This window comes from Terrapene carolina, unplaced genomic scaffold (assembly GCF_002925995.2).
Source record: "Terrapene carolina triunguis isolate 2854851 unplaced genomic scaffold, T_m_triunguis-2.0 Scaffold68, whole genome shotgun sequence".
NCBI classification, from domain to species: Eukaryota; Metazoa; Chordata; order Testudines; family Emydidae; genus Terrapene; species Terrapene triunguis.
Window position 1 is genome coordinate 78761789 of NW_020664419.1, and position 24766 is coordinate 78786554.

The 24766-nt window shown below is 40.6% G+C and overlaps 1 protein-coding gene across 2 annotated transcripts in view; it reads left to right on the forward strand.

Moving 5' to 3' along the window:
* APAF1 (apoptotic peptidase activating factor 1) overlaps positions 1-24766 on the forward strand; it is a 79326-nt gene that overhangs the window by 44875 nt on the left and 9685 nt on the right. For both annotated transcript variants that reach the window (XM_026648857.2, XM_026648858.2), the window contains 7 exons: positions 3480-3608; positions 4884-5009; positions 5565-5684; positions 17538-17663; positions 19663-19788; positions 21819-21938; positions 22652-22777. In XM_026648857.2, the coding sequence (XP_026504642.1) occupies positions 3480-3608; positions 4884-5009; positions 5565-5684; positions 17538-17663; positions 19663-19788; positions 21819-21938; positions 22652-22777 (873 nt within the window). The remainder of the gene's footprint in view (positions 1-3479; positions 3609-4883; positions 5010-5564; positions 5685-17537; positions 17664-19662; positions 19789-21818; positions 21939-22651; positions 22778-24766) is intronic.

Here is a 24766-nt window from a genome sequence, read left to right on the forward strand (position 1 = left end):
CCCACTTCGTCGGATGCATCCGATGAAGTGGGCATTCACCCACGAAAGCTTATGCTCCTATACATCTGTTAGTCTTAAAGGTGCCACAGGACTCTCTGTTACAGGTCATAGAACTTCTCCAAAATATTTCTCAGAACATATTTTAGAAAAATATCCAATCTTGATTTAAAAATGGTCAGTGATGTGAATCTATTGTGCCCCTTGGTAAATTGTTCCAATGGTTAATTACTATAACTATTTAAAATGCATGCTTTGTTTCTAGTCAGAATTTGTCTAGCTTCAGCTTCCAGCCATTGAACCATGTTATATCTTTTCTTGCTAAATTAAAGAGTCCATTTTAAATATTTGTTCCCTATGTAGATACTTAGACTATAATCAAGTCACCCTTTAACCTTCTCTTTGTTAAGCTCAAAGAGTTCAATCACTGTGAGGCATGTTTTCTAATCCTTTAATCATTCTTGTGGCTCTTTTATGAACTCTCTCCAATTTATCAACATCTGTCTTAGAAGGACAGCTTCCATTAACCAAAATACCAACACTAAAACTACAGCAGTAAGACAAATACTAACACAGAATCCAAATTCCTTTTTAAATACAATATTTTGCAATATAAATTATGCCAACAATTACTGCAGGGACTTTATACTAACTTGCACACACGCGCGCGCGCGCATACACACACACACACTGATATCAGCAGGGTTTGAACTCATAATTTTCAGATTCGTTGCAGAGACCTCTTCCACTTTAAGCATTGGAATAACTGGTGAGAGAGAGAGCATGCTGATATGTGGACAAGCCCACAAAGGGGACGCAACACACTGCCAGAGGGTTACATAATATTTGTGCAACACAGAGGAGCGCTGGGCATCAGGGTTCTTGATATTTCTTTCTAGCTCTGGAAGCAGATTGTGTTCTAGGGTTACAGACACCATAGCCAACATCCTTGCTTAGGTCATTTGTAGGGACTGAATCCAGGACTTCTGGATGAGTATCTTCTATTTGAGCTCTGGGGACTGTGGAGAGACACCAGCATAATTTTTAGAGAGCCCTGGAGGCCTGAGTTACAGGAGCCTCCCTGGACATTTGAAAAGCTGCCCCTCCTTTGAGCCTTCTGTGGTAGCTGCAGTGGAGGGGAAGCAAAGCAGCTAATTGGATGTGAAACTAGTTTGAAAGTCTTGGTGACAACAGCAGGAGGAGGAAAGCCCTAACCCTGCACAAGCTTGCTCCTCCTTCATGGCCCCTTTGAATAATCTGTGGAGGAGCATCAGCAGGCCAGGTCCTCTTTGTGCACAGAGGGAGTTGCAGATGGATGAAAGTGGTCAGCAGGCCGTAGGTGTGACACCCTGCGACTAGTGGGCATAGAGACACATGGGTAACATTGTAAATGTGTTCCATGAAAGGACAGGCATAACTGTGTTTGTGAACTACTAAATTATGGTAGCCTGCTTAAAGGCATTTGAGGGAAGCTAGAAAAGATGTCAAATCATTGTGGATTGAGTCAGGAGATGATTCAAAGTCTAATTTTGCCATTATGTGATAATTAGTATTATAAACTCAGTTCTTTTCAGGCTCCTACAATTGAGTTATTAAAGTAGCTCACGATTAAAAATTGGCGTAGGATTAGCCTTCTGTTTGTTAGAGTTTTGATAAAGCATTCAGCCTTTGAGTTCTGGTATGCAGAAATAAGATACTGTCAGGATTAGTTGTACAACTCAAAAATGGCTTTAATTTTATTTAATAAACATTATATAATGGACTACTTACCAGATTTAATTTAATAATAATTGGTGATTTGAAAAAAATGAAATGACTGAGGAAAAGTTAGTTTTACAGCATGTTGACTATAGTTGATGGAGCCAGTACTAATGCAAAGTTGTTTCCTTTAAGAATTGGCTGCATCATACAAATATTTAAAAGAAAAGTATTCATTTACACAGTGTTCTAGGAGTACCTGTAAAGCCAATGTAGCATGTTTTGAGGTCAAAAATACGATGTATTTTTAATATTCTATACTCCTGGAGGAATTCTGTGCCACTGCACATGTGCAGAATTCATGTCCCTCGCAGTTTTTTTTGCTTCCCTGCAGAAAAATGACTTTCTGATAGGGAAGCCCCAAGCCAGCAGTGTGGGCAGCCGGCGGAGAGGTAAACCACTGCAGGGGATAGGGATGCCCTGGCTGGTGGCTCCTAATCTGCGCCTGGCTCAGCTGCTAGTCTCTGCTAAGCTGGGGGCGGATGGGAGTTGCTCTTCCCCTGCAAGGAGCGGCTGGGGCTGGGGCAGACCCACCCCCGGAATCCTCCCTCGGCTGCAGGAAGCTCTGCAGCCCCTCCACCCCTCACTTCCTGCCCCATTGCTCCTCGGCCATGGGGGGAGGGATCACTGTACAGGGAGTTGCTCCCCTGTCCGCCCAACCCCCGTGTTCTGGATGCCTCCATACCTAGACTCCACTGCTGAGCCTCCACACCTGAACCCCCACCCTTCCGAGGCTTACCCCTGCATCCGGAGCCCCTATGCACCCAGATCCCCCTAATCCCACCCTCCCTACACCTCCTCCTGAGCCCCACCCTGCACCCAGACCACCCTAATGAGTCCCCCGCACCCGGACCCATTGAATCCAAACTAGCTGCACCCAGACACCCACCCTACCAAGCCCCAATCTCCCAGCATCTGGACACCCCCACCCCGCTAAACCCTTCCATGCCCCCCACCCGCTGAGTGCCAGCCACCATCAGCTGAACCCCCCCCCCCCACAGAGTCCCATTGATTGCCCCTGCACCGAAACCAATGAGCCCATACATCCAGATCTCCCCCCCCACTGAGCTGCCTGCACCTAGACTGCCCTGCACAGAACCCTCTCACCCCACACCTGGATCCCCCCACACTAAGCCCTTCCACACTTGGATCCTGCCGGGCTGAGCCTGCCTGCTCACACGTGTTGCACCTGGCACAGAGAGGCAGGGCCCTGGGATGTTTCTGGGGCAGGCCCGGCCCTTGTGCTGTGTCAGCGTCAGGTGCAGCCTCACCGAGTCTGTGTCCTGAGGAAAGGAGGGGGGCTTCAGGGTGATCTCCCACTCTGTGCAGCCAGTGGCCTGTGCTCTTCACTGCCATGCTGGAGCCTCCACATTTATTTATTGACAAATATAATTTGCAGAATTTTAAAATATTGTACACATAATTTTTTTTTGTGCCGAATTCCTTCAGGAGTAATTATTTTGTATTAAAGTATGTATTTAAATATGCTTTAATTAAATACTTGGATGGTATAAGGTCTCTGAAAAAGGAGTGGGTCTGTTAATTTAAGGAACCACATTCTTCCCAGTTGGTGAATACATGTTGAGTGCTTTAAACTACTACTAATGATCATAGTTAATTACTTGCCAGCAGTAAAGTACATATAAATCTTATAGTTTTTATTGAGCAGCTAAGTAATAGTCATGATAATACAATATAATTATTAGAATTGTATATCTTTGCAGCTTCTTGATGTTATAACCAGTGACTTGTTAGCAGAAGTCCTTATAAGTCACCATAGTACAATCCAGTACTGTGACTTTTGTCCTGGCAATCAGTTGGTAACAGTTGCTTTATCACATTATTCTGTTGAGGTAAGTGACTATCCTTGTTAACATAATTTAAATAGTACTCCTGGGATACTATAATGTATTTAGACACCCCATTTTCTCCATAGTTTTGGAGAGCTAGAACTTTTCAATAATGAAAAGTACGTGTGTGTGTGTGTGCGCAAAATGTACTTAGTTACTTTAGTATTGTTAGCACATAATGTAATATTTTAAATTCATTTTTCTATTTTTTTTACTCATTTTATTAGAGGTATAATTTTGAATGGTGAAATATTGTTTTTGAACTATACATATTTTTCATTTCGAACATTGTTTATTTTTATATTTTCACATAAGTCGCAAAATGAACATTTTATTTAACTGTACATGTTAAAAGAAAAATAAATCAGAAAAACTCAGTCTTCAAGAGATAATATGGTATAAAAGACTCTTGTACAATATACCGGTACACTACAGGGCTTTTGACGATTCAGCCAAATGAAAAACACTAAGTACAGTAACTCCTCACTTAAGGTTGTAGTTATGTTCCTGAAAAATGTGACTTTAAGTGAAACGATGTTCAGCGAATCCAATTTCCCCATAAGAATTAATGTAAATGGGGGGGGGGGCGGTTAGGTTCCAGGGATTTTTTTTTTGCCAGACAAAAGGCATTATATATATTTTAAATAAACAATTTAATATTACGCTGTGGGGGGGGGGGAGGAGTGTGCACATATGTGTGTTTACAAACATACTGTACATACAGTACAGTACTATAGTTGGGAGGTGCCCCTGCCTTACCCTACACAGGCACAGCCCACTGGCACTGGAGATGAGGCAAGCAAGGAGGCTGAAGGTGCTGTAGGCTAGGAGAAGCACATTGCCCAACTTTAAGAGCATGTTCCCTAATTGATCAGCAACGTAACAACGAAACAACATTAACCGCGACGACTTAATGTGAGGAGTTACTGTAGTGGATGGAATACTTACTTTATCCGTTCTAGTCCTAAAACATTTGAGTATCATATTTTCTAAAACTGATACATTTAAGTCTACATTTGAGCACTACCTATATTAGATTGATTTAGTTATACAACTGAGAAGGCTCATCTTTCAAAGAATAAATATCTATAGTAAATAGTGACCGCAGAAGACAACTCCATATTACAGTTAGTATACTCAGGATGAGGACTGAAAGCAAATACTAGTAGAAAAAATTGGTATGTTCTTAGGTACTATTGTATGTGCTTTGTGTTTTGTACTTAGAATGTAGTGGTGATGATATAGTTGGGGTCTTCCTTTGTTATATTTTTGCTGTAGTTATGGAATACAGAATCCTTTTTAAAAGTAGCTGATTGCAGAGGACATCTGAGTTGGGTTCACTGTGTGACATTTTCTCCTGATGGATCTTTATTTCTGACATCGTCGGATGACCAGACAATAAGGGTAAGTTAATTTATTTCCAGTTGTATGGGCATATTTACATGTTGTTACTTGTTTAGGATATGTACTTGTGTATAATATTTGTGCTATATTTTTTGATCCCTACATTCATGTGATAAACTGTTTCTTTCCTGACTTCAGTAATCAGTATTCATATTCTTGAAACTTCTTATGCAAATGAAATATATAATGCAATAGCTGGTACTTTCATTTTAAAAATTATTTTCTTTGATTTCAAGTTAGGAACCGGTGAACTTTGTGCATGTGACTTCTCTGAGTAGAAGTATAGGGGAGTCAGTATGGGAAAAATATCAATATTGCATTTTATCTATTTGGATTGTACTTCCCTACCTAGTAATCTAATAACTGAAAATACAGACTAACACGGCTGCTACTGTGAAACCTGTCATTAAAAATATTGAGCAGCTATTCTCAATGATTTAAAATGATTCCATTTATGAGTTTCTTACTTACTTTTTGTATGTACCCTTATTTATTGACTGAAAGTTTTATATCCTGTTCCTTATAGAACCTTTGATACATTATTCCCTTTAACAGATTTGGGAGTCAAGTAAGGTGTGCAAGTCCTCTGCTGTTGTGTTAAAACGTGAACTAGATGTTGTGTTCCAGGATGATGAAGTGATGGTTTTAGCAATTCTCAATCAGAAACATCTACAAGTAAGTGTATTTCTGTATGGACTTCAATTCATAAATCAATAATATGCCCAAGGGTCTCTGTAATCTACAGAAAAAGTACATTAAGAATTAAGTTATTTTTGTTTTTGATTTTAAGCATTTGGATCTGGCATGTAAATGGCTAATGTTCTGTAATTTACTCTTTAAATGATTGAATTACTATACATTAGGTCCAGACAAAGGAGCTATGGCTATTTTAATGAGCAAGACCTGTTAACATTTGTGGGCTTTTTCCCTTGAAAAGGAAGATATGCAAATTGAAGCTGACTGCATGGAGAAGGGTAGAGGACCTTTTCTGTTATAAAATAACTGTTCTTAACTAGGTGTATACCTTATATTTTATTAATTTTGGGTACAATATTTCTGTATGGGTTAAAAATACAAATTGTTGTCGAGACACTGGTGAAACTAAGAATACCAAATACTTTAAACACACATATGTAGCTGCCTTCACTTTTGTAATAGAAATATTTTTGAATTAGCATGTATCCTTCCATAATTTTATGTCAAGTTATATCAGTTATGTGATGTGATATCCTGTAGAAGTGATGCATCAAGTGGCTAGTGTAGCTAATTTAGAACACTGACATGCTTAACTACAGTAGCTTACAAGAAAACATGCTTATATTCATTTTTTGTTACAAAATGCTGTCTGTTCAGAATTTGTCAAAATGTTTTTCATATTAAATGTCAAAAATTCCTTTCATGTAAGTATGTTGCAGTTTAACTTTTTTTTTTTTTTTTTTAGAAGTCAGATCAGACAATTACTTAAATATACTAAGTTGTCAATGGCCTTCCCTATACACATTTTTGCATTATCCTTATGTATCTATGTCTGAAATGCAGGTTATCCTAAAAGATCCTGAATCCATCCTTTAAAAAGATGGACCCAAGCCACAAAGCTTGGATCCAGATTTTCTCATAGTTTTGGCATGTTTAGACATATCTCTAATCCTTGAGCTATAAAATCCTGGAGTATCAAAAAAGTTCTAAAACAAAGGTAAATTGAAAGTAGAGCATAAATAGTGGGGTGAGCAGAATTAAATAATTTAGACTTTTCTCGACAGTTTCTTTAGGGACAAGAAGTAGCTGCAGAACGTGTTTACAAGACCCCAGTACATCTGACAAAATAGGGTGGAACAGTCTGTCACTAACCCTTTCTGAATTATTTCTTGCTGTTCGGGACACTAACAGCATTTTAGGTATAATACCCATTATGGACCAAATTCTGCTCATCCATGTGCAACTTGTATCTTCTGTGGGAGTTCTGCATGCAGAGGCACTAAGGAAACTGGACCCTAATGCAAACTATCTAAAAATCTTGCTTGCTGGGGATACACTAAGTGTTTGTAGGCCATGGAAGAGAGAGAATGAGGTGATCCTTGTAGCTGAAAGTATTTTTTCAGCCTGTAAAATGCCTTTTCTACCCAAAGCAAATTGAAAAATTTAAAGCTTCAGGAATGACAAGGGGGAATTTTTTTTTACTCAGTAGACAATTGTGTATATGACTTCACTGGTCCTTCGGCATAAATTCTTGTGGGATGTGCAGAAGTGATGTATTTTAAAGCAATGGCACTAACTTTTATAACTGAAAACTGAACGCCCATATTGCATGGGACCAGTAAGGTGATCTACATTTCCTGTGTAGTAATTCAGACTGTCAAATTCTAAAATTTTTCTGCTGGTGAATGACAACTATCAAATGTCAGCATTATCAATATTCTTATCTGAGAGCAGTGAATGAAATAATGAGGAATCAGCATCTTCCCCCAATTCTAAGTTATTTGTTCACCTATAATTAGTCTTCATTAAGCATTTATTTTCAAGTATAATTGTTTGAGTCTTATTGTCTGTGTACATATATGTACGTTTGTCTTCTGGCTTTTTAATGTTTTGGTTTTTTGACTTTCATTTTAACCATAACATTTCAAATGGAAAGTAGAATTCTGTGTTTCTTGATAAAGGAGTGAAAAACATTTGTATGTGACGTTATATCCACTGACTTTTTCTTTCAAGTTTTACTTTTTTTAGAGCCAAATGTTGCCTTCAGATCAATTCCATGAATCTCTAAATTGTGAATGAAGTAATTGAGAGACTGATAAAACTCTTCCATACTTAGTAACTTCTATCCTCCAAAAAATGTGGCATAGCACATAAAATGCAGACACACATGAACTGTCATGTCGCAGTAGACCAATGATCCTTTTAGTCTGGTATTCTGTTTTAGTGGTTATTTAAAATTCTTTAGGCTCTGTCTACAGTAGTTTTTTCTCTTTACATTTCCCACTACTACAGCTTTACTGGTGGTGGCAGTAGTGTGAGCGCTAATGAAGATAGGTCTCCAGAGTTTTAACCAGTGTTATCTAAACCTACCTTTGACCAGGAGAACAACTATTTCAGTTGCTTTGTATCGGCCATGATTGGCTGGCAGGAGGCCCGGCAGCCCTTCCTGGGTGAACAAATTGTTCTGGCTGCCCATAATATGTAGTGTGAGGGGATAGCTGAAACTGATTGTTCTGCTGCTCTCCTTTGCATGGGGCATATCTGGGTCATGTCCGTTCTTCTGATTAAAGGAGGCTGTTACAGCATTCCATCTGTGCAAGCCTGGCTGAAGGGGAAACTCCCTGACAACTTCCCTTCAGAAGTGTTTGCCCCTGCAGGAGTAAACACGGAATCTTAGGTATCCCATCCTTTTTACCTTTTAGTCTGTCAAGAGCCCAGAAAGGGATCTTCCTCTTTGCTGGGACCTTTTACCTACTTTTTTCCCCTCCTTTTCTCGCTTCTCTACTATTTTCTGTCTTTCCCCCTCCTCCATCTCCTCACCAAATTGTCTGTCTCTTCCTCTGCCCGGAGAACCTGCACCAAGGCTAATTAAAAGGCCTATAATGAAGCAATAGGCCCTCTTCCCTTTCCTCCAAAGGTACCATATGTTTTTCTACTCAGAGCTGCTGTGCCCCATCCCCTTTTATTGGACTGTTTAAGTAGGAGGACATGGAACCCGTGGGAGTGGTTGGAGCCCCTCCAGAGAACCCAGCAGAACCAGAATTCTTGGCTCAGAGCCAACAAAAGCATTAAAAGAAAGTCATTTGCATCATACTTTATACAGCAAAGCATGGCAAAGGAGAAATTCAGTAAATGAGGTGAAAATTCTCATAAGGCAAGCCCACCAACTTCTCCGCATCAACCAAGCAGCTTCTCTGTCTTCTGTTTCATTAGTTGGCACCCCTTCCCATTCCATCCATGGATATACTGCATTCGATAGTTATCGCTGCAGGAAAACTGGCAGATAATCCTCTGCAACCCAGAGATTTCCTCTTGCTCATTTCCTAGTACAGGTTACTGCAGGGGCACCCTCCGCCTGTGCCATGGATGCCTTCCAGAAGTGTGCTGCATTTGATACATGACTACAGAAAAGCTGCAAGATTTCAATCCAGCTATGCATGGAGATCCTTTCATACTCAGTACATAGTACATATTGCTCCAAGGACACTCTCCATCAGCAGTCTCCACAATAAAAGGAATATACTACCCCTTGACTTGTTTCTCTTTGCTCCTTCCAACAGAGGTGCTAGAGAGTAAATAAAAATGAGGAGGCTTTCAGAAAATTCCTCAGCTGACCCTGATTTGACTCCTCCCTGAAAGAGTGAGAGTTACCTGAATCCTGTTTGGAAAAAATCACACCTAGAAACATCCACTCCTAGTGGATTCAACCAGGGTTGAATGGGACCAGCTGTCTAGAAGGTAATACATCCATCTGATCATCGGTAAAAGTTGATAGGATGCTACCATAGGGCCAAAATTGATGCCACTGTGATTGTAGTAGGTCAGATAGTTATTTCCATTGACTCCATCTTCTGAGGGATCAAGTAGACAGAAAGAGGGTCCTGACTTTGCAGATGCTATGAAGCAGAGGTGACACCATGCCTCAATCACCTACTTCACTATGTAACTGCACTCCTTCACCTTAACAAGCTATTTCTCTAGGACATCCCTCTCACGGCACACTTAACTAAAACACAATTTGTTGCAGAAAACAATGTGCACAAACCCTACTGAACGCTGGTTTTGGCGCATCATTCATCGTAGCTCATGCCATTTGGACACCTTCCAGTTATCCATTTTGCTTCATAGCTACCAGTTTAGTAAAGAGAGATTTATAGTTCTTCACTTGGAAGGCAGACCAGCAGGAGAAGCAGCTGGTGGAATCTGCCTCTTACCAGTTTTTCCTTGACAAAGTGGCAGTGTAGTCCTCTGCAAACAAGTGCTCACTCGCATCCTCATTGCAGGTGCTTCCTATGTACGTACTGATACTGTAGAACCAATGGAAGGGAATCATGATTGAGCTGAGGGAAGATGCACAAAGGGGACCTTCAGAATTCAGGTCATTCCACCTCAAGTGACACAGTTCATTCCATATTACCATCTGCCAGAATCTAAAACCCCCTCATTTGATGAAGGCATATTTCCTGCTTCCTCCTAGTCTGGAAAAGATCTTCCACAAACAAATGAGACCTGGAGAAAATCAAAAAGAATTTGCATTTGGTCTTTGAAAGAATCAGAAAGTATTGTTTTCACTTCTATTCTGAAGAAGTTGCAAGGAGTCAGAGCTGTCAGATCTAAGGACCTCGACAAATGCACCAGGTCTAAGGGATTGTGAATGGAAACTTTCTTCCATGCTAATGAGTGTTCCATTCATAGGATTTTTTTAAAGTCAGTAGGCCTCAAGGAGAAGCCTACCGTCATATCAAATCACCACATGCCACTAGGAGTTTCCTCAGGTTTTCAGACACATCCTTCCATTATAAATACAAGGGGTCCCAATTTATCCTTGTAATAATGCCCAGAACATTCACCAAGGAATACACTTGTGTCCATTTCTGGATAACATGCTTGCAAGAGATGTTGATTGCTAGAGGACACACATAGCCATAGAGCTCTCACTGGGATCCTTTTTTGGGGTCATGTCCCCAAACAAATAACCTGACATCTATATTACACACAGGAAAGCAATGCTAATGTTTCATTAGTCTTTTTTAATGATGGTCCAGGACAATGGCCCTAAAGGGAATTGTAAATGTAACAGAAGAACACCTGATCAGATACATGTCATAGCCAGGAGAGTGAAGTTTGTTTCAGTGGATTCCCTTGAAGCTGGCTAAGCCACTCATCACCTTGTTTACATTAGCCAGCAGATTTCTGTAATAATAATACATATATTACAAGATGAGGTACTTGTTAAGGCAAATGGACTATAGGTGGCAGCTGTTGGCACCTTTTCTAAAGAATGGGCAAGATTGCTGTGTGATTTTTCCCCTATTCCATCACTGACCAGAGTGATACAGAAGATCACTGAGGACTAGAACAGAGTTGAGCTCCTGGGGTCACATTTACAGGGAAAGCTGTAGTGCTCTTGAGATTACTCACTGTGCTGCACATCCACTCCTTCACCTTCCGTTACAAAAGAATCGTATAAGCTATGGCCTAGTGATGCATTAATATCTGAAAAACCCAAGTCGTGCACAACGTGGCTGTTAAGCAAAGTCAGTTGGGGAAAGAAGTAATTTCAGTTGGGTCCTTAGTACTCTCCTAACTTCTTGGGAAGAATCACATTCAGAATGTGCTTCTCTTGCTGAAATGAGTTTGTGGAATAGTGCACAGAAAGGGTGATTATAGTATGAATTATGCAAGATTCAATAGGCTGTCACCAATGCAATATCTTAAATTCAATGACCGTATGCGTCCTCATACTTAAGGGCACCATCCTGGAAGCCATTACAACAGAACACATTAAGAGTTAGGGATTTTCTCTAGTCAGACTCATTATATGATTTTAATTACAGGAAGTGTTTCTAAGAAAACTAGAAGTTTTCACATGTAAAGAGAAATTTTATTTCAGATGTTCCTTGCTGTCTTTCTAATCAGATGCAAACATTAGAGAACAACTCTGACACATTAGATATCAGAAGGGCTCTGAAGGTTTTTCTTTAGCAGACCTGAAAAGCCAAGGTCCTGTTTTTCTGCTGGAACATGAGATGCAGGAGCCAAAATGCACTCCTAAGAATACCTTCACTACAAGAATCTGTAACTGTATCAAAGACGCATGCAAGGCTGACAAGATTTGAGGATATTTGTCCAGAACAGCCACATTTTCCTGGGTGGAAAAGGCTGGCAAGGGAGAAATGCAAGGTAGATATCTAGTTCAACTCTACATTCCTTTTATAAAACATTAAGCTCACCTTCCAGGGGTCTGATGATGCTGCCTTTGGTAGATGAGACTTCAGATCAGTTGAAACTATCTAGCATAGTTGTCTGTGCTTCTAAACTCTGTATTACATATCTATACTCCCTTATTTTGCTCTTTCCACTACTGGCTATTTCCCACAAGTAGAGCAGATATACACGCATGGGACAAAGTCTTACTGATCAATGTATTCTCTTTTCTGATCAGTCCACCCTTAAATTTTTTTTAGGGAGGGGGAATAGTGAATCTAATTAGTTGAAAGTGTTAATGAATTTTTGCCAACATTATTTGTCCAAGCAACTCGTATGCAATAGCATAACTGGACTCTTTTCTAAGGTAACACATGCTCTACTTACTTATGATTAACAGATGTATTTCTGAAATATAACAAGTTTCTGTGGTAATTATGGAAGAACTGTTTTAGAGGAAAGATGGTGGGCAAGTCCTGTACTGACCAGGCTCACCTAGATCTAGAATTCTAATTACCTCCATCCGATCAGCGCCCAAAAAGGCTAATGTGGTCCATAAATTGATAAACAGGGGAAGTAGGAGTAGGGAGCTAGAGGTTATTTTACCTCTGTATTTGATGCAGATGTGACCGCTGCTGGAATAATGTGTTCAGTTCTGGTGTCAACAATTCAAGGACATTGATAAATAGGAGAGGGTTCAGAGAAGAGCTACAAGAATGATTAAAGGATTAGAAGACATGCCATATAGCAGTGCTCTTCACTCTTTTTGAAGCGTGGGCCACTTTGGCAAAAAATCTTCAGTGTGAGAGCCACATCAACTACTAAATTAACACATTGCTTACTACTCCTTAATGATGTAATGTTACAGAGCCACTTGTATAACTAAAACAGTCTACTTGTACAATAAAATGATACTCCTTTTATAAAATAATAACCAGGAAAATATATGGAATTAAAAAGGCACCTATGCGAGTAAACTTTTTAAGAGCAGATAATGCAAAACTTACTTTAAAAACTGGATGAGCGAGAGTGTGCCTGTTCCTCCTTGACTTTGTTCATGCAGTATTTGTAATCTGTCATCGCAATCCTAGTAAGGCAGTCCAAATGTCCATTGGTCAATTTGTTCCTCTGCTTTCTTTCAGCCCTCTGGCTGGGGGTGAGGGTTGCAGGGTGGGGCCGGGGATGAGAGGGTTCAGGGTGCACAAGGGGGCTCAGGATTGGGGCAGAGGGTTGGGATGCAGGGGGCGGAGGAGTGAGGACTCTGGCTGGGGGTGCGGGCTCTGGGGTGGGGCTGGGGATGAGGAGTTTGGGGTGCAGGCAGGCTGCCCCCGGGCTGGGGCCAGAGGACTCCCCCCAGCCCTCTCCCTACCGGCAGTAGCTAGCTCCAGGGAAGGGGTCTCTTTCCCCCTGCCAGTGGGCAGCACGGAGCTCCAGGGGAAGGGCCCTCTCTCCCCCCTCCAGCATCAGGGAGCGCCGGGGGAGAGGCCCGCAGCAGCCCTGCAAGCCCCAACTTGCTCCCCTCCCCAGTTCCCACCCACCCCCTATCTCTCTCCTCTCCAGGTCCCTGCTGCGTGGCCCTTTAGAGCTGCTGCTTGGCTATTTATAGCCTGCTGCACGGCCACGCAGCTTAGAGGGAACTTAGAGAGCCGCTCTTAGGGTCAATAGGAACCGCCACTGGCTCACGGGCCTTGTAATGAAGAACACTGCCTTATAGTGGTAGACTCAAAGATGCTCAACCTATTTAGTTTAAGAAAGAGGAGGTTAAGGGATGACTTGATTACAGTCTATAAGGGGACTGCCTGGGGAGCAAATATTTGATAATGGGCTCTTCAGTCTAGCAGAGAAAGGTATAACATGATCCAATGGCTAGAAGTTGAAGCTGGACAAATTCAGACTGGAAATGAGGTGTACATTTTTAACATTGAGGGTAATTATTCACTGGAACAATTAATCAAGGGTCATGATTAATTCTCCATCACTGGCAATTTTTAAATCAAGATTGGATCTTGGTTTCTTTTTTTTTAAAGACATGCTCTAATTCAAAAGGAATTATTCTGGGGAAATTCCGTGGCCTGTATTATGCAGGAGGTCAGAGTAAATGATCACAGTGGTCCCTTTTGGCCTTGGAATCTATGTATCTGTGACTTGTAAGGCCAGTTCAATGTTAAGCAGAAATTCAAAGAGTAGAATTGAGCTCTCAACTTCTTACTGCAGCCAGGCTTTGTCTCTCAACAGCGCTTACCCTGCAGCATTACTTTTTTTGTTTGGGAGAAAAAAAAACTTTTAAAATTTTATAGAAGAACAATAGAGAAAATTAAAAGCTTGACGTGAAGAGTCGGCACTTCTGAAATTTGGGCCAAATAGTATCTGAGTATGTGGGCTAAGAATGCTTGGGGTGAACAATAAGCATCGCTGCAGGTGTATTAATTTTTTTAATTATATAAACTCTTGAATTTCACATCCTATCTACCAGAATTGATATCACATATAATTAGTGACTTAGTCTTACTATTTACGTCACTAGAACTTAAAATAACAGCTTTTCATAGCTTTTTTATGTCATTGTTTGAACTAGATTAAAACTAGAGAGATTAAATCTTATTTTCAAAGTAACTTCAGAAGTCATAGGTACAGATTTATCTGTACTGTACATTTGCTCTATATCTATTGCCCACCTTACAATAATACCTTAGACTAATATAACATCTTCATTAGGGACTTTGCAGTGACGGTACTCATGCTTTGCAAATCCAGCAGAATTCAAGGGGAGGGGAATGTACTCAGTACCTCACAGGGTTTAGTCCTTGTTCAACTAGATTAGAAAAGCAGCATAACTTTTCTTGTTTTAAAGCAAGAATAACACATTACAAAATGTATTTGGTTCTTTTGCAAGGCATTTTGTCTAGTTATAATATTTTGTAGTATATGTTGTAAAATTAGTGGAAGGTATAATAGAGCTCTCATTGCAGCTCTCTGCTACTAAATCTTTACAGTAAAGTAGGAAGACACTGCGTATATTGATGAAGTGTTGGTAAGTGAGGTTCTGTTGTATACTTGACATAAACTGTTAGGTTGCATTATTTTATATTTTAAGAAAATATCAAATATTTACCTACTATTGGGCAAATCTGTTACAACTATTTGGACCTTTATAGGAAAAGGCCTTTTTTCCAACATCCTTTTCTGTCTTTGGACATTTGAGCATCTATGTATTAGAGGATCTGAGTGCATAACCATATTCCTCATGGAGAAAAAGGTTGGTAAGATACTTGAACATTTTCCCAATCTTGCTTGTCTGTTTGGTTCTATCTACCTGTTTACTCAGTACTGTCTCTTCTTATGTGTGTTTGTGTTTGTTTTGTCATCTTACTATTTGCAGTGTTTTACATTAGAATGTGTCTTCTGCTGTCCACATGCTTTTATCCCCTTTTCATTAAGGAATACTCGAAAGGAGTGTAAATAAAATAACTTAAATTATGAAACCTCCTCCCCCAGCAAGAAGAATTTTTTTAAAAGCATTCTTATTTTACCTATACAATTGCAATTTTTTTTGAGAGGCGGTGTTACTCTAGAGATTTTCTGTTTCAATGATTGACTTTGAAACTGTTTTAGTCTCAAGTTCTGATATCATTTATACCTGGTTTCTACTTTTTTATAAGAAGGGATATAGAGCTATGCAGTAGTTATAGTGATTCAGTATTCTCTACTTCTAGAAATACACCGTTGGATTTTTTGAAACTTTGAAGTGGGATTGGATGACTCAGAGGGTTTGATTATCAAGTATAGAATATTTCTTCTCTAGGTTGCAAGTTGAATTGTGTCCAAGGTTAGGAGTGACCAAGTCCTTTCCATCTAATGGCTGGCATATGAATGTGTTGGTTCTTAGACTACTTCCCAGTGAACAGATAGCCACTTGCCATTTAAAAAAAAAAAGAGTTGACTTCTGATTTTCAGAAATAGATGAACTTCAGTGCCTACTTGCACACCAAGGAAAACTTTCCACTTTGCCTCTGATAGTGAATTTTTTAAGCCCTTCTAACATTTCTGTGAACAATTTGAACAAATTACCTATGTTCATTATCTAAAAGAGGTTAACCAATGAGAATCAGAAACCTGCCATGGATTTAGGAAGGCACCGATATAGGAACACACACAAATGCTGTTGGTTTTGGCCTGTGACCATCTTTAGAATAACCTTCCCCAGTGAAAGGTTTCAGTCTCCAGCCCATGTCAAAATCAATACATTCGTTAAAAGAATCAAACCATGCTATTTTTCCTCAATGCACATGTATAGTTACTTTTGCATATTCATGGGAGAATAGATCCCTAACATCTTGTTTGTAAACTACTGTAAGCAAAGCTTTTTTTTTTTTTTCTTTTTTCTTTGAGACTGTTTAAAACCATGGTCACCAACCGGTCAATCGCGATCGACTGGTCAATCCTAGAGGATCTCCCAGTTGATCGTGATATCTGGCAGCACAGCGGGGCTGCCGCTAAGACAGGCTCCCTGCTTGCCCCAGCCCCATGTTGCTCCCGGAAGCAGCCAGCGCGGCCCAGGGAATGGGGGGGTAAGGGTAAGCGTATCCCCTGCTACTGCCTGCAAGCACCACCCCCGGAGTTCTCTTTGGCCAGGAACGGGTAGCTGTGGCCAATGGGAGCTGCAGGGGCGGTGCTTTCAGAGAGGGGCGGTGTGCAAAGCCACATGCCACACGTGTCGTCCCCCCCACCCAGCCCCCTCCCAGAGCCAGCCCCCCGAGCTGCCTCCTGCACCCCGAGCCCCAGCCCTGCTCCCCCTCCCGGAGTTAGCACCCCATATCCCTTAAATTCAAAAAGTGATCTTGGGTGTAAAAAGGTTGGAGACCACTGGTTTAAAAGAAGCTTTCACTTGTTTGTGAATCATTGCATTCCAAAGATCTTTCCATGAAGATTACATGAAAGTGATAGTTGAACTGATGTGGACAGAGGTGACATGTAGTTAAGGCATACTGTATTAGATGTGTATATTAATCCTTTTTGAATCATACCCAGTTGCTAGGTGTGTAAAATCCTGACTGTATTGATGTACTTGAAAAATGTTTTGCAGGAGCTGTAAAATCTTCTCAACTTAAATTTGTTTTGTCCAAAGAACAAGTGCCTAGAGCTAGTTTATACAGCTTTTATAACTTCTTTCTGGGGTAGGCCTGGTCTACACTGCCGGGGGGGGAATCGACCTAAGATACGCAACTTCAGCTATGAGAATAGCGTAGCTGAAGACGACGTGTCTTAGTTCGACTTACCTCGCGTCCTCACGGCGCGGGATCGACTGCTGCCGCACCCCGTCAACTCCGCTTCTGCCTCTCGCCGCGGTGGAGTTCCGGAGTCAACGGCAGAGCGATTGGGGATCGATTTATTGTGTCTACACTAGACGCGATAAATCGATCCCCAATAGATAGATCACTACCTGCCGATCTGGCGGGTAGTGAAGACGTACCCTTGGAAAAGCACATCTGAATGTACTATATCCTATGTTCAGGTAGGTATGCTAAAACAGTGGTGGTCCCACAAAAGATGTAGGTTTGTCGTGTTTTAAAGTAAAGATGCTGTACAAAGTTGCTCTAGTTTAATAATCCACATTTTTGGTTGCAGCTAATTAATGGAAATACAGGCCATACTGACTATCTGACTGAAGCCCAGGAATCTCTTATTTGCTGCTGTTGCCTAAGTGAAGATCTTCAATATGCAGCATTTGGAGAGGAGAGTGGAACAGTAAAGGTACTGTACCCTGATTTTTGGGCAGTATTGAGTAAATCCACTGGTTTGTGTTCCTAATGATTTTTGACTAGCTTTCTTTAACATAAAAGTAACATTCTTGTTTAAATTCTAGAAAGAGAGAGGATAAGTAATTCAGATACTGTGTCATCAAAAAGCAGTATGTTTTACTCTTGAAGATTAAAAGAAATGGTATTATAAACCTGTATTATGGGGAATCAACTGTTCCCCTATCCAACAATGAGTACACCAACCCAGGTCACTCCCTGTCATGAAGAAAAAACAGTGGGAATAGCTTTAGGGAAGGAAAACTGAGAGGTAATCCGTGAGGAGTTTCCTCAGAATTCTGTCATCAGGGTTTTCTCCCCTTCTAGCAAAAGAAGCAAGATGTTGGATCACAGACCCCAATATCTGCATGGATCTAGGGATCTACTGGAGGGCCTATGCCTCTGTGCTGCCTGCATGGTCCCCTTTAGCTGTCCTCTGCTCCCTCTCAGAACGGCTACAGTGGGTTCCAGAACGTGGAGATCACAGTGTAGAGAGAGTACTGCTTGGAACTTAATAGAGCCTCATGTCCTGAGTAGATTCCTGATGCAACTGGAGGTACTAGGAAAAGGGAGAACAATATATTCCCCTGCTGCCATGCATGTTTGGAGACTAACACATTTATTATCCAGTTTATAAATATCAGAACTGTCTTGGCATTTATCCCCATACTTTTGTCCGCTCACATAAAAGGAGTAAGTAGAGTGTTAATAGTAGTAGTGTCTTACACTTGTTGACCACTTGACTCATTTCACATCTCTCATTACAGAGACAAGTGCCTACAAATTTTGAAAAATTGCACTTGCCTGTAATCTGTTAATTGCTGAGCATAACATAAATTTAGAGGCTAATTTGCTGTGTTGCAATCATGTTAACATAAAACATGAAACATATAACATGTTGATAAATTGTATAGTCAATAGTTTGACCACACTTTGGCTTGTTATGAAATATATTTAAGAGACCAAATAAACTATGTGAGTTAGGTTTATTGATACAAGCCAATAATAATATAGTACAGAAAAAGGTTTTATAAGATACCAGTTTCCAGGAAGACATTTTTTGCAGCATTATTACATTCACCTTAGAAGATATGCTTCCAAAGCTAAACCACCTAAAGCCATCTTTTCATATCCAACCTTTTTACAACTGCAAGGTACTGTATACGTTATTTGAAACTGCATTTAACCAATTAGCTTTTTACTTTGTTTTTCTGGTACTATGGTGTACCCCTCATCTCTTTGTTACGAATACATATATTCCAGGTTATAAAGGGTGTGAAGGCACCTCGTAGGTCTGTACTAGGATAGAACAATCTTATGTTTTATCCTTTTCCTTTGGGACATTTCAGTACTGGTCTGCAAGAGTAACTTTCTTCCTGTTGCTATGGTAAAGCATTCATCTGTCCTGGTCTTGACTGCTTCCCTGTTTGCTTAAACCAAAACTTACTTCAGTGAATGGAGGGGGTTATGGAATACTTAACATAAGTGGGCAGGGTTATATAAAAAGCATAGGCCCATTAAGGCTATATAACTGCTATTATATTACTTTTATGTACTTAATACGTACTGATATCTATATGAAGCAAATAATACATATTGGTAATGTGATGCACATATGCTATTGCAGAATATATTAGTCAACAAACACGAACACACATAAAATTTCACCCATAGGTTGGTACATACATGTCTGATACCCAAAAGAAATTGAAGGACTTATAGCCAATTTTTAACAATGTAGATTATCTGCTCACTTTTTCCAAGGGTCAGGCTAACATATGGATTTTTTTCTCACCCACTGGTTTAGATTTGAGACCTCACTTTTGTGTAGTACTGTATAGTATTCCATTATTTTTACTTCAGACGTTTTGCTTACATGTCTTTCTCTCAGTTTATTATATGTATGACTGTATTTTAATTCTTCATAAATGATCTCTCTGATTTTCCTTATAAAGGTTTTGAAATTGTCAAATAAGAGAGTTTTCAAATCCAGGACTGGTCATGAGAAATCTGTACAACATTGCCAGTTTACATCTGATGGACAAACCCTTATTTCAAGCTCTGATGATTCAACTATACAGGTGTGGAAAATGTTTTAAACTTACATTGGAGCATTCAAAGCTACTAAAAAAAAAGTAGGTTTACACTACAGATAGTGCAGACTCAATACACTCCATGCATTTTCCATGTTGACCATTGTTAGTCTCATGGTCCATTTGGATGGAGGACCATCACAATTGAGCAATGTGGACTGGCATGTAGATGTCTGTTAGCAAGGTCATCTCGTTTACTTCTCCTAACCCCACCATTGAAACTTGCTGGCTGTCTTTCTAATGGCATCATTCACAACTTCTCTACACTCGTGTTCATAGAACCACAGATACAATATAATTTGTCTGATTTGTGGGTTAGGGACTAACCAAGTTCAATACCTCTGATGGTTTATAATTTGAAGTTACAAAATCTGAAGTACTTATTTTGTTACAAATAAATCTCCACTGACATTCAAATTTGGGTCTTTGATATCAATGGATATGTAGAGGTTCAGACTTTACTTAGTTCAGGACCGATAGGTGTTGCATTTTTAAAAAATTGTATAGAATGGGGACAGCAAATTGCTTCTTTTAAGTAATTAATTGTGCATACTTATCTTGTTGGACAGAAACAAAAAGAACCAAGTCAGAAAAAGGAGCACTTCCTTTATGGCCTAGAAAGGACCAAATGTTTAGTAAAATCTAAAGTAGTGTGGTGACCATTGTGTGTTTTAGAACTTTTCTATTTTGTGTTCACATAATAATGAATTACACCCTTTCGGTAAAATTTAGCTGAAATAGGTGTCATAGTTGCAAAGAAATATGGATTCTCAAAATAGACAGTTCAACCATTTAGTAATTTAAGAATTTTGGGACCTGATCCAAAGTACACTGAAGTCAATTAAAAGACTCACTGACTTCAGTGTACTTTGGATCAGGCCCTTGATTGTGCCTTTATGGTAGCTGACTTAAATATGCGGAGATGCACACTTGCACATGGGAGGCTAGGACTGAGCTTGAAGTCTGATTCTTTTTCTTTTCTTTTTTTGTATTTTTCTTTTTTGCACCCATGTGGAGGTAAGAATTACTGAGTAAAGGAAAATTTTATTAAGTCCTTTATTTAACTTGTCTGACAAGTTGTTTTTTGTTCTAGGATTCCCTCTAGTGGCTAATTTAGCACTTAAATTTTCTGGATTTTCAACCACATACTTTTCTTAGCTATTGGCTAACCCTTATTCTTTGGTGCAGAAAGCTATAGGTTTAAAATAATTTAAAAAAAATCTTGAGCTGTTTAATAATTTCTGTAAATAAAGTAACATCCTTTGAATGTTTAATGCACAATTGCTGAAATTAAAAAGAAAAAACTATACAAACTTTTAAAACAAAAAGTGATATTTGATCAAAAATGTATTTTAACTGTATAATAAATCTGAGTAAAATTGCTTTACGGTAAAATAAATCTGAGTTACAGTGTGAAAAGTTATTGGTTGAAATCAAGGTTTTTAGGCCCCACATTTGAGTTTGCAGGGGAAGTTTTCAAACTCACTAATAATGGTAGCTAGTTATTGAAAGGTTTCAGAGTAGCAGCAGTGTTAGTCTGTATCCGCAAAAAGAACAGGAGTACTTGTGGCACCTTAGAGACTAACAAATTTATTAGAGCATAAGCTTTCGTGGGCTACAACCCACTTCTTCGGATGCCCACGAAAGCTTATGCTCTAATAAATTTGTTAGTCTCTAAGGTGCCACAAGTACTCCTGTTCTTTTTGTAGTTATTGAAAGTCACATTATACAAATTTTATTGGGGAGGCTTTTTCCCTTTTCAGACTTTTCTCAAGAGTTACTTCATTCACATGAACTTTCTGGCCATTATAATACACTTTTGTGACTGGCTCACATTAGTGCTTACCCAAGGTGAGTTGCAACAAAGCCAGGTACCTTCGATAGTTTACATGGACTGGAAGACAATGGATATTTTCTGCTGAAAAGAACAAGTTAATCATTGTTAAATTATATTTGCAATGTGGAGGAAGAACCCATTGTTTGTTTTAAAAGCTTACACATTTTATATTTATAAGCAGGTGTGGAATTGGCAGTCAGAAGAATATATATTTTTAAAAGGTCACAAGGAAGCAGTGAAGAATTTTAGGCTTTTGGAAAATTCAAGACTTCTTTCCTGGTCATTTGATGGAACAGTTAAGGTAAATATAAAATATCTTTGTATTGACAAATTACAGAAGGTGCATTGTGTCTTTAATTGGTAGCAAAAAACATAAAACTGTATATTTAATTTTCAAAGAATGAAACTTAGGCCTGGTCTATGCCGAGGTTTTTACCTAGAAGTGGAAACTATGTGATATAGCCGCACGCACCAGTGCAAGCCCCTTTTGTAGATGTGGTGCATCAGTATAAAGTGTGATTTTTATTTTTGTTTTTTCCCCACCAGAGTAGCTATACTGGATGCTAGAAAACCCAGTGTAAACAAGGATTAAAAGTAGGCGCAACTGCTATATTCAGGAAATGCAAATGTTTTAGAGTCAGTCCAGTAGGAAAATATGGCAATAAAAAAAAACCGTAATTGAATATTTTGATTATAGTTTGCTTTTTCTGCTGTTGGATTAATTCTGCATTACATTACAGTATGTAATTTAGCACCAAAAGTATAAACTGCAACATTTTTTAAAGCTCAAATTTACATTTTCATTGTATTTCTAATTATTCACCTTACTGCTCCTTATTACACCCTTCCTATTTTGCATATCTGTAAAGAGCCACAAACCTTTATTATATATGGATGTTCCTGATGTACTTAGTCCAGTGTATGTTGTTGTATTAGAACTGTTTTATAGATATTGAATTGATCAAAAACTGCAAAAGTAGCCTGTACATTTTAAATTTTAATAATATTTTATAGGTGTGGAATATTTGTACTGGAAAAATAGAAGAAGATTTTGTTTGCCATGAAGATGCTGTTCTTTCTTGTGCTATTTCACCTGATGCCACCAAGTTTTCATCTACCTCTGCTGACAAAACTGCCAAGGTTAGTAAACATAATGTTGACAAATCTGCACAATGAGGTAAGTGTATCCTGGAATTTGTGCTAAAGACCAACTTCATTAGGTAGCAAACAACCACTCCAAATACCTCTATGCATTTCAAAATATCATATATAATGTATCAGGTGACCATCTGTTAGTTTGTCTGTATGCTTGCTTACTTGCTGTGTGCTAGTGAGGTTATAGTGTGATCTGTTTTGGGGTCTGTGTTCTGAGCCAAGTGTCCGGCTAGGCTAGGCTGAGAGTTTACTAATGAGCCTGCTGTCCTTTGATTTCCCCAACCCCGTAAAGTGCCTTGACAAGGGGGCAGAGCTAACTCAGGGAAAATATATTCTTCTTCGAGTGCTTGCTCACATCAATTCCATTCTAGGTGTGTGCACCTGGGTGCGTGCAGTTGTCGGACACTTTTGCCTTAGCGGTATCTGTAGGGCCTGCTGTGGCAGTAAATTCAATTCAATTCAGAAATTGCAGTACCTCCCGTTCGGTCCATGCTGGAGCTCCTTTGCGATTCTGGGACTCCAAGGTCACCTGTGCTGATGAGCTCTGCGTGGTCACCTGTGCTGATCAGCTCACCATGCTGGCCAAACAGGAAATGAAATTCAAAAGTTTGCGGAGCTTTTCCTGTCTACCATCTGAGTTGAGAGCGCTGTCCAGAGCGGTCGCAATGGAGCACTCTGGGATAGCTCCTGGAGGCCATTACCATCGAATTGCATCCACACTACCCCAAATTTGATTTCAGCGCTAATCCCTTTGTCGGGGCGGAGTACAGAAATTGATTTTAAGAGGCCCTTTAAGTCGACAAAAATGGCTTCGTCGTGTGGATGAGTGCAGGGTTAAGTCGATCTAACGCTGCTAAATTCGACCTAAACTCGTAGTGTAGACCAGGGCTAAGAAGAGGGACCCAGCACCGAGCAAGTTGGGGCATTGGGCAAAGGACCCTGCTTGGGCCGCCTGCCCACACCAAAGCTGCAAGGGGGCACGTCCCCAAGGGGACCTACTACCCCCCCAAGGGATCCGCCACCGACTCTGGGGAGCAGTAGAGGACCCAGGCTGATGGCGCAGTCAATGCTCTCTCAGCTCCCAGCGCCCAGAGAGCAACAGACTCTCCCGCGGCAGCCGGCACTGTGTGCAGTGATGGACCCAGTGAAGGCTCCTTACAAAGGGTAAGCCAGCCATGAAGGCCTCCCAGAAGGCGAGTGAGCGCCATCATTCTCTGGAGCCGAGGCAGAGCCCTTTGTTGCCATGTCCTTGGTGTCCACGTCAGCCCAGGTCACTGATTTGCCGCTACCGGTTGCGGCCACCACGCTCTCGGCACCGGTTATCTTTGTGCTGGCCATCACCATCCCCAACACCTTGGGAACACAGTCCCTACTCCCAGCACCGGTTTTATCATTCGAGGCACTGGTCGCCCACGGCGACGGTTAGCCGACAGACCCAGACGTCGATGACCCCACCCTGGTCACCGAAGGAGGATTTCTCCAGGACAGGCAGGGAGTTCAGCCCCTCGCCGAGACAGCACCGTAGCAACTAGGCTCTGAAGGGTGCATCCACCACAGCAATGCTGACCTGGCAGCAGGGCCAGTGGCCAGTGTAATGGCCTTACTGGAATGCCTGGGGCATGCCGGTTATGCTGATTTCCCCCGTCTCACCAGTTGCCGCGTCGGACAAACCCCAATCGGCACTGGTGGCGCCAGGCTTGGTGCAGGAAGCACCAGTGGGCACTGCGGTGGAGGAACAGGTTCCCACCCTGAGACCCCCTGTCCCTGCAGGGGATGATGCCCCGGGCCCTTCCCTGGTGGTTCAGTCATCGTCCTCCTCTCCAAACGAGACAGTGGTGGGATTCTTCCGTGCTAGCCCACCAGACAGCTTTAGGGAGCACCAGTGGGACTCCCTCCACAAGTTTAAGGACTCCATGCCCAAGTTGATGGCCCAAGAGTTCGGGGCTCTTGTGGAGGAAGGTACCACAGCAGCTC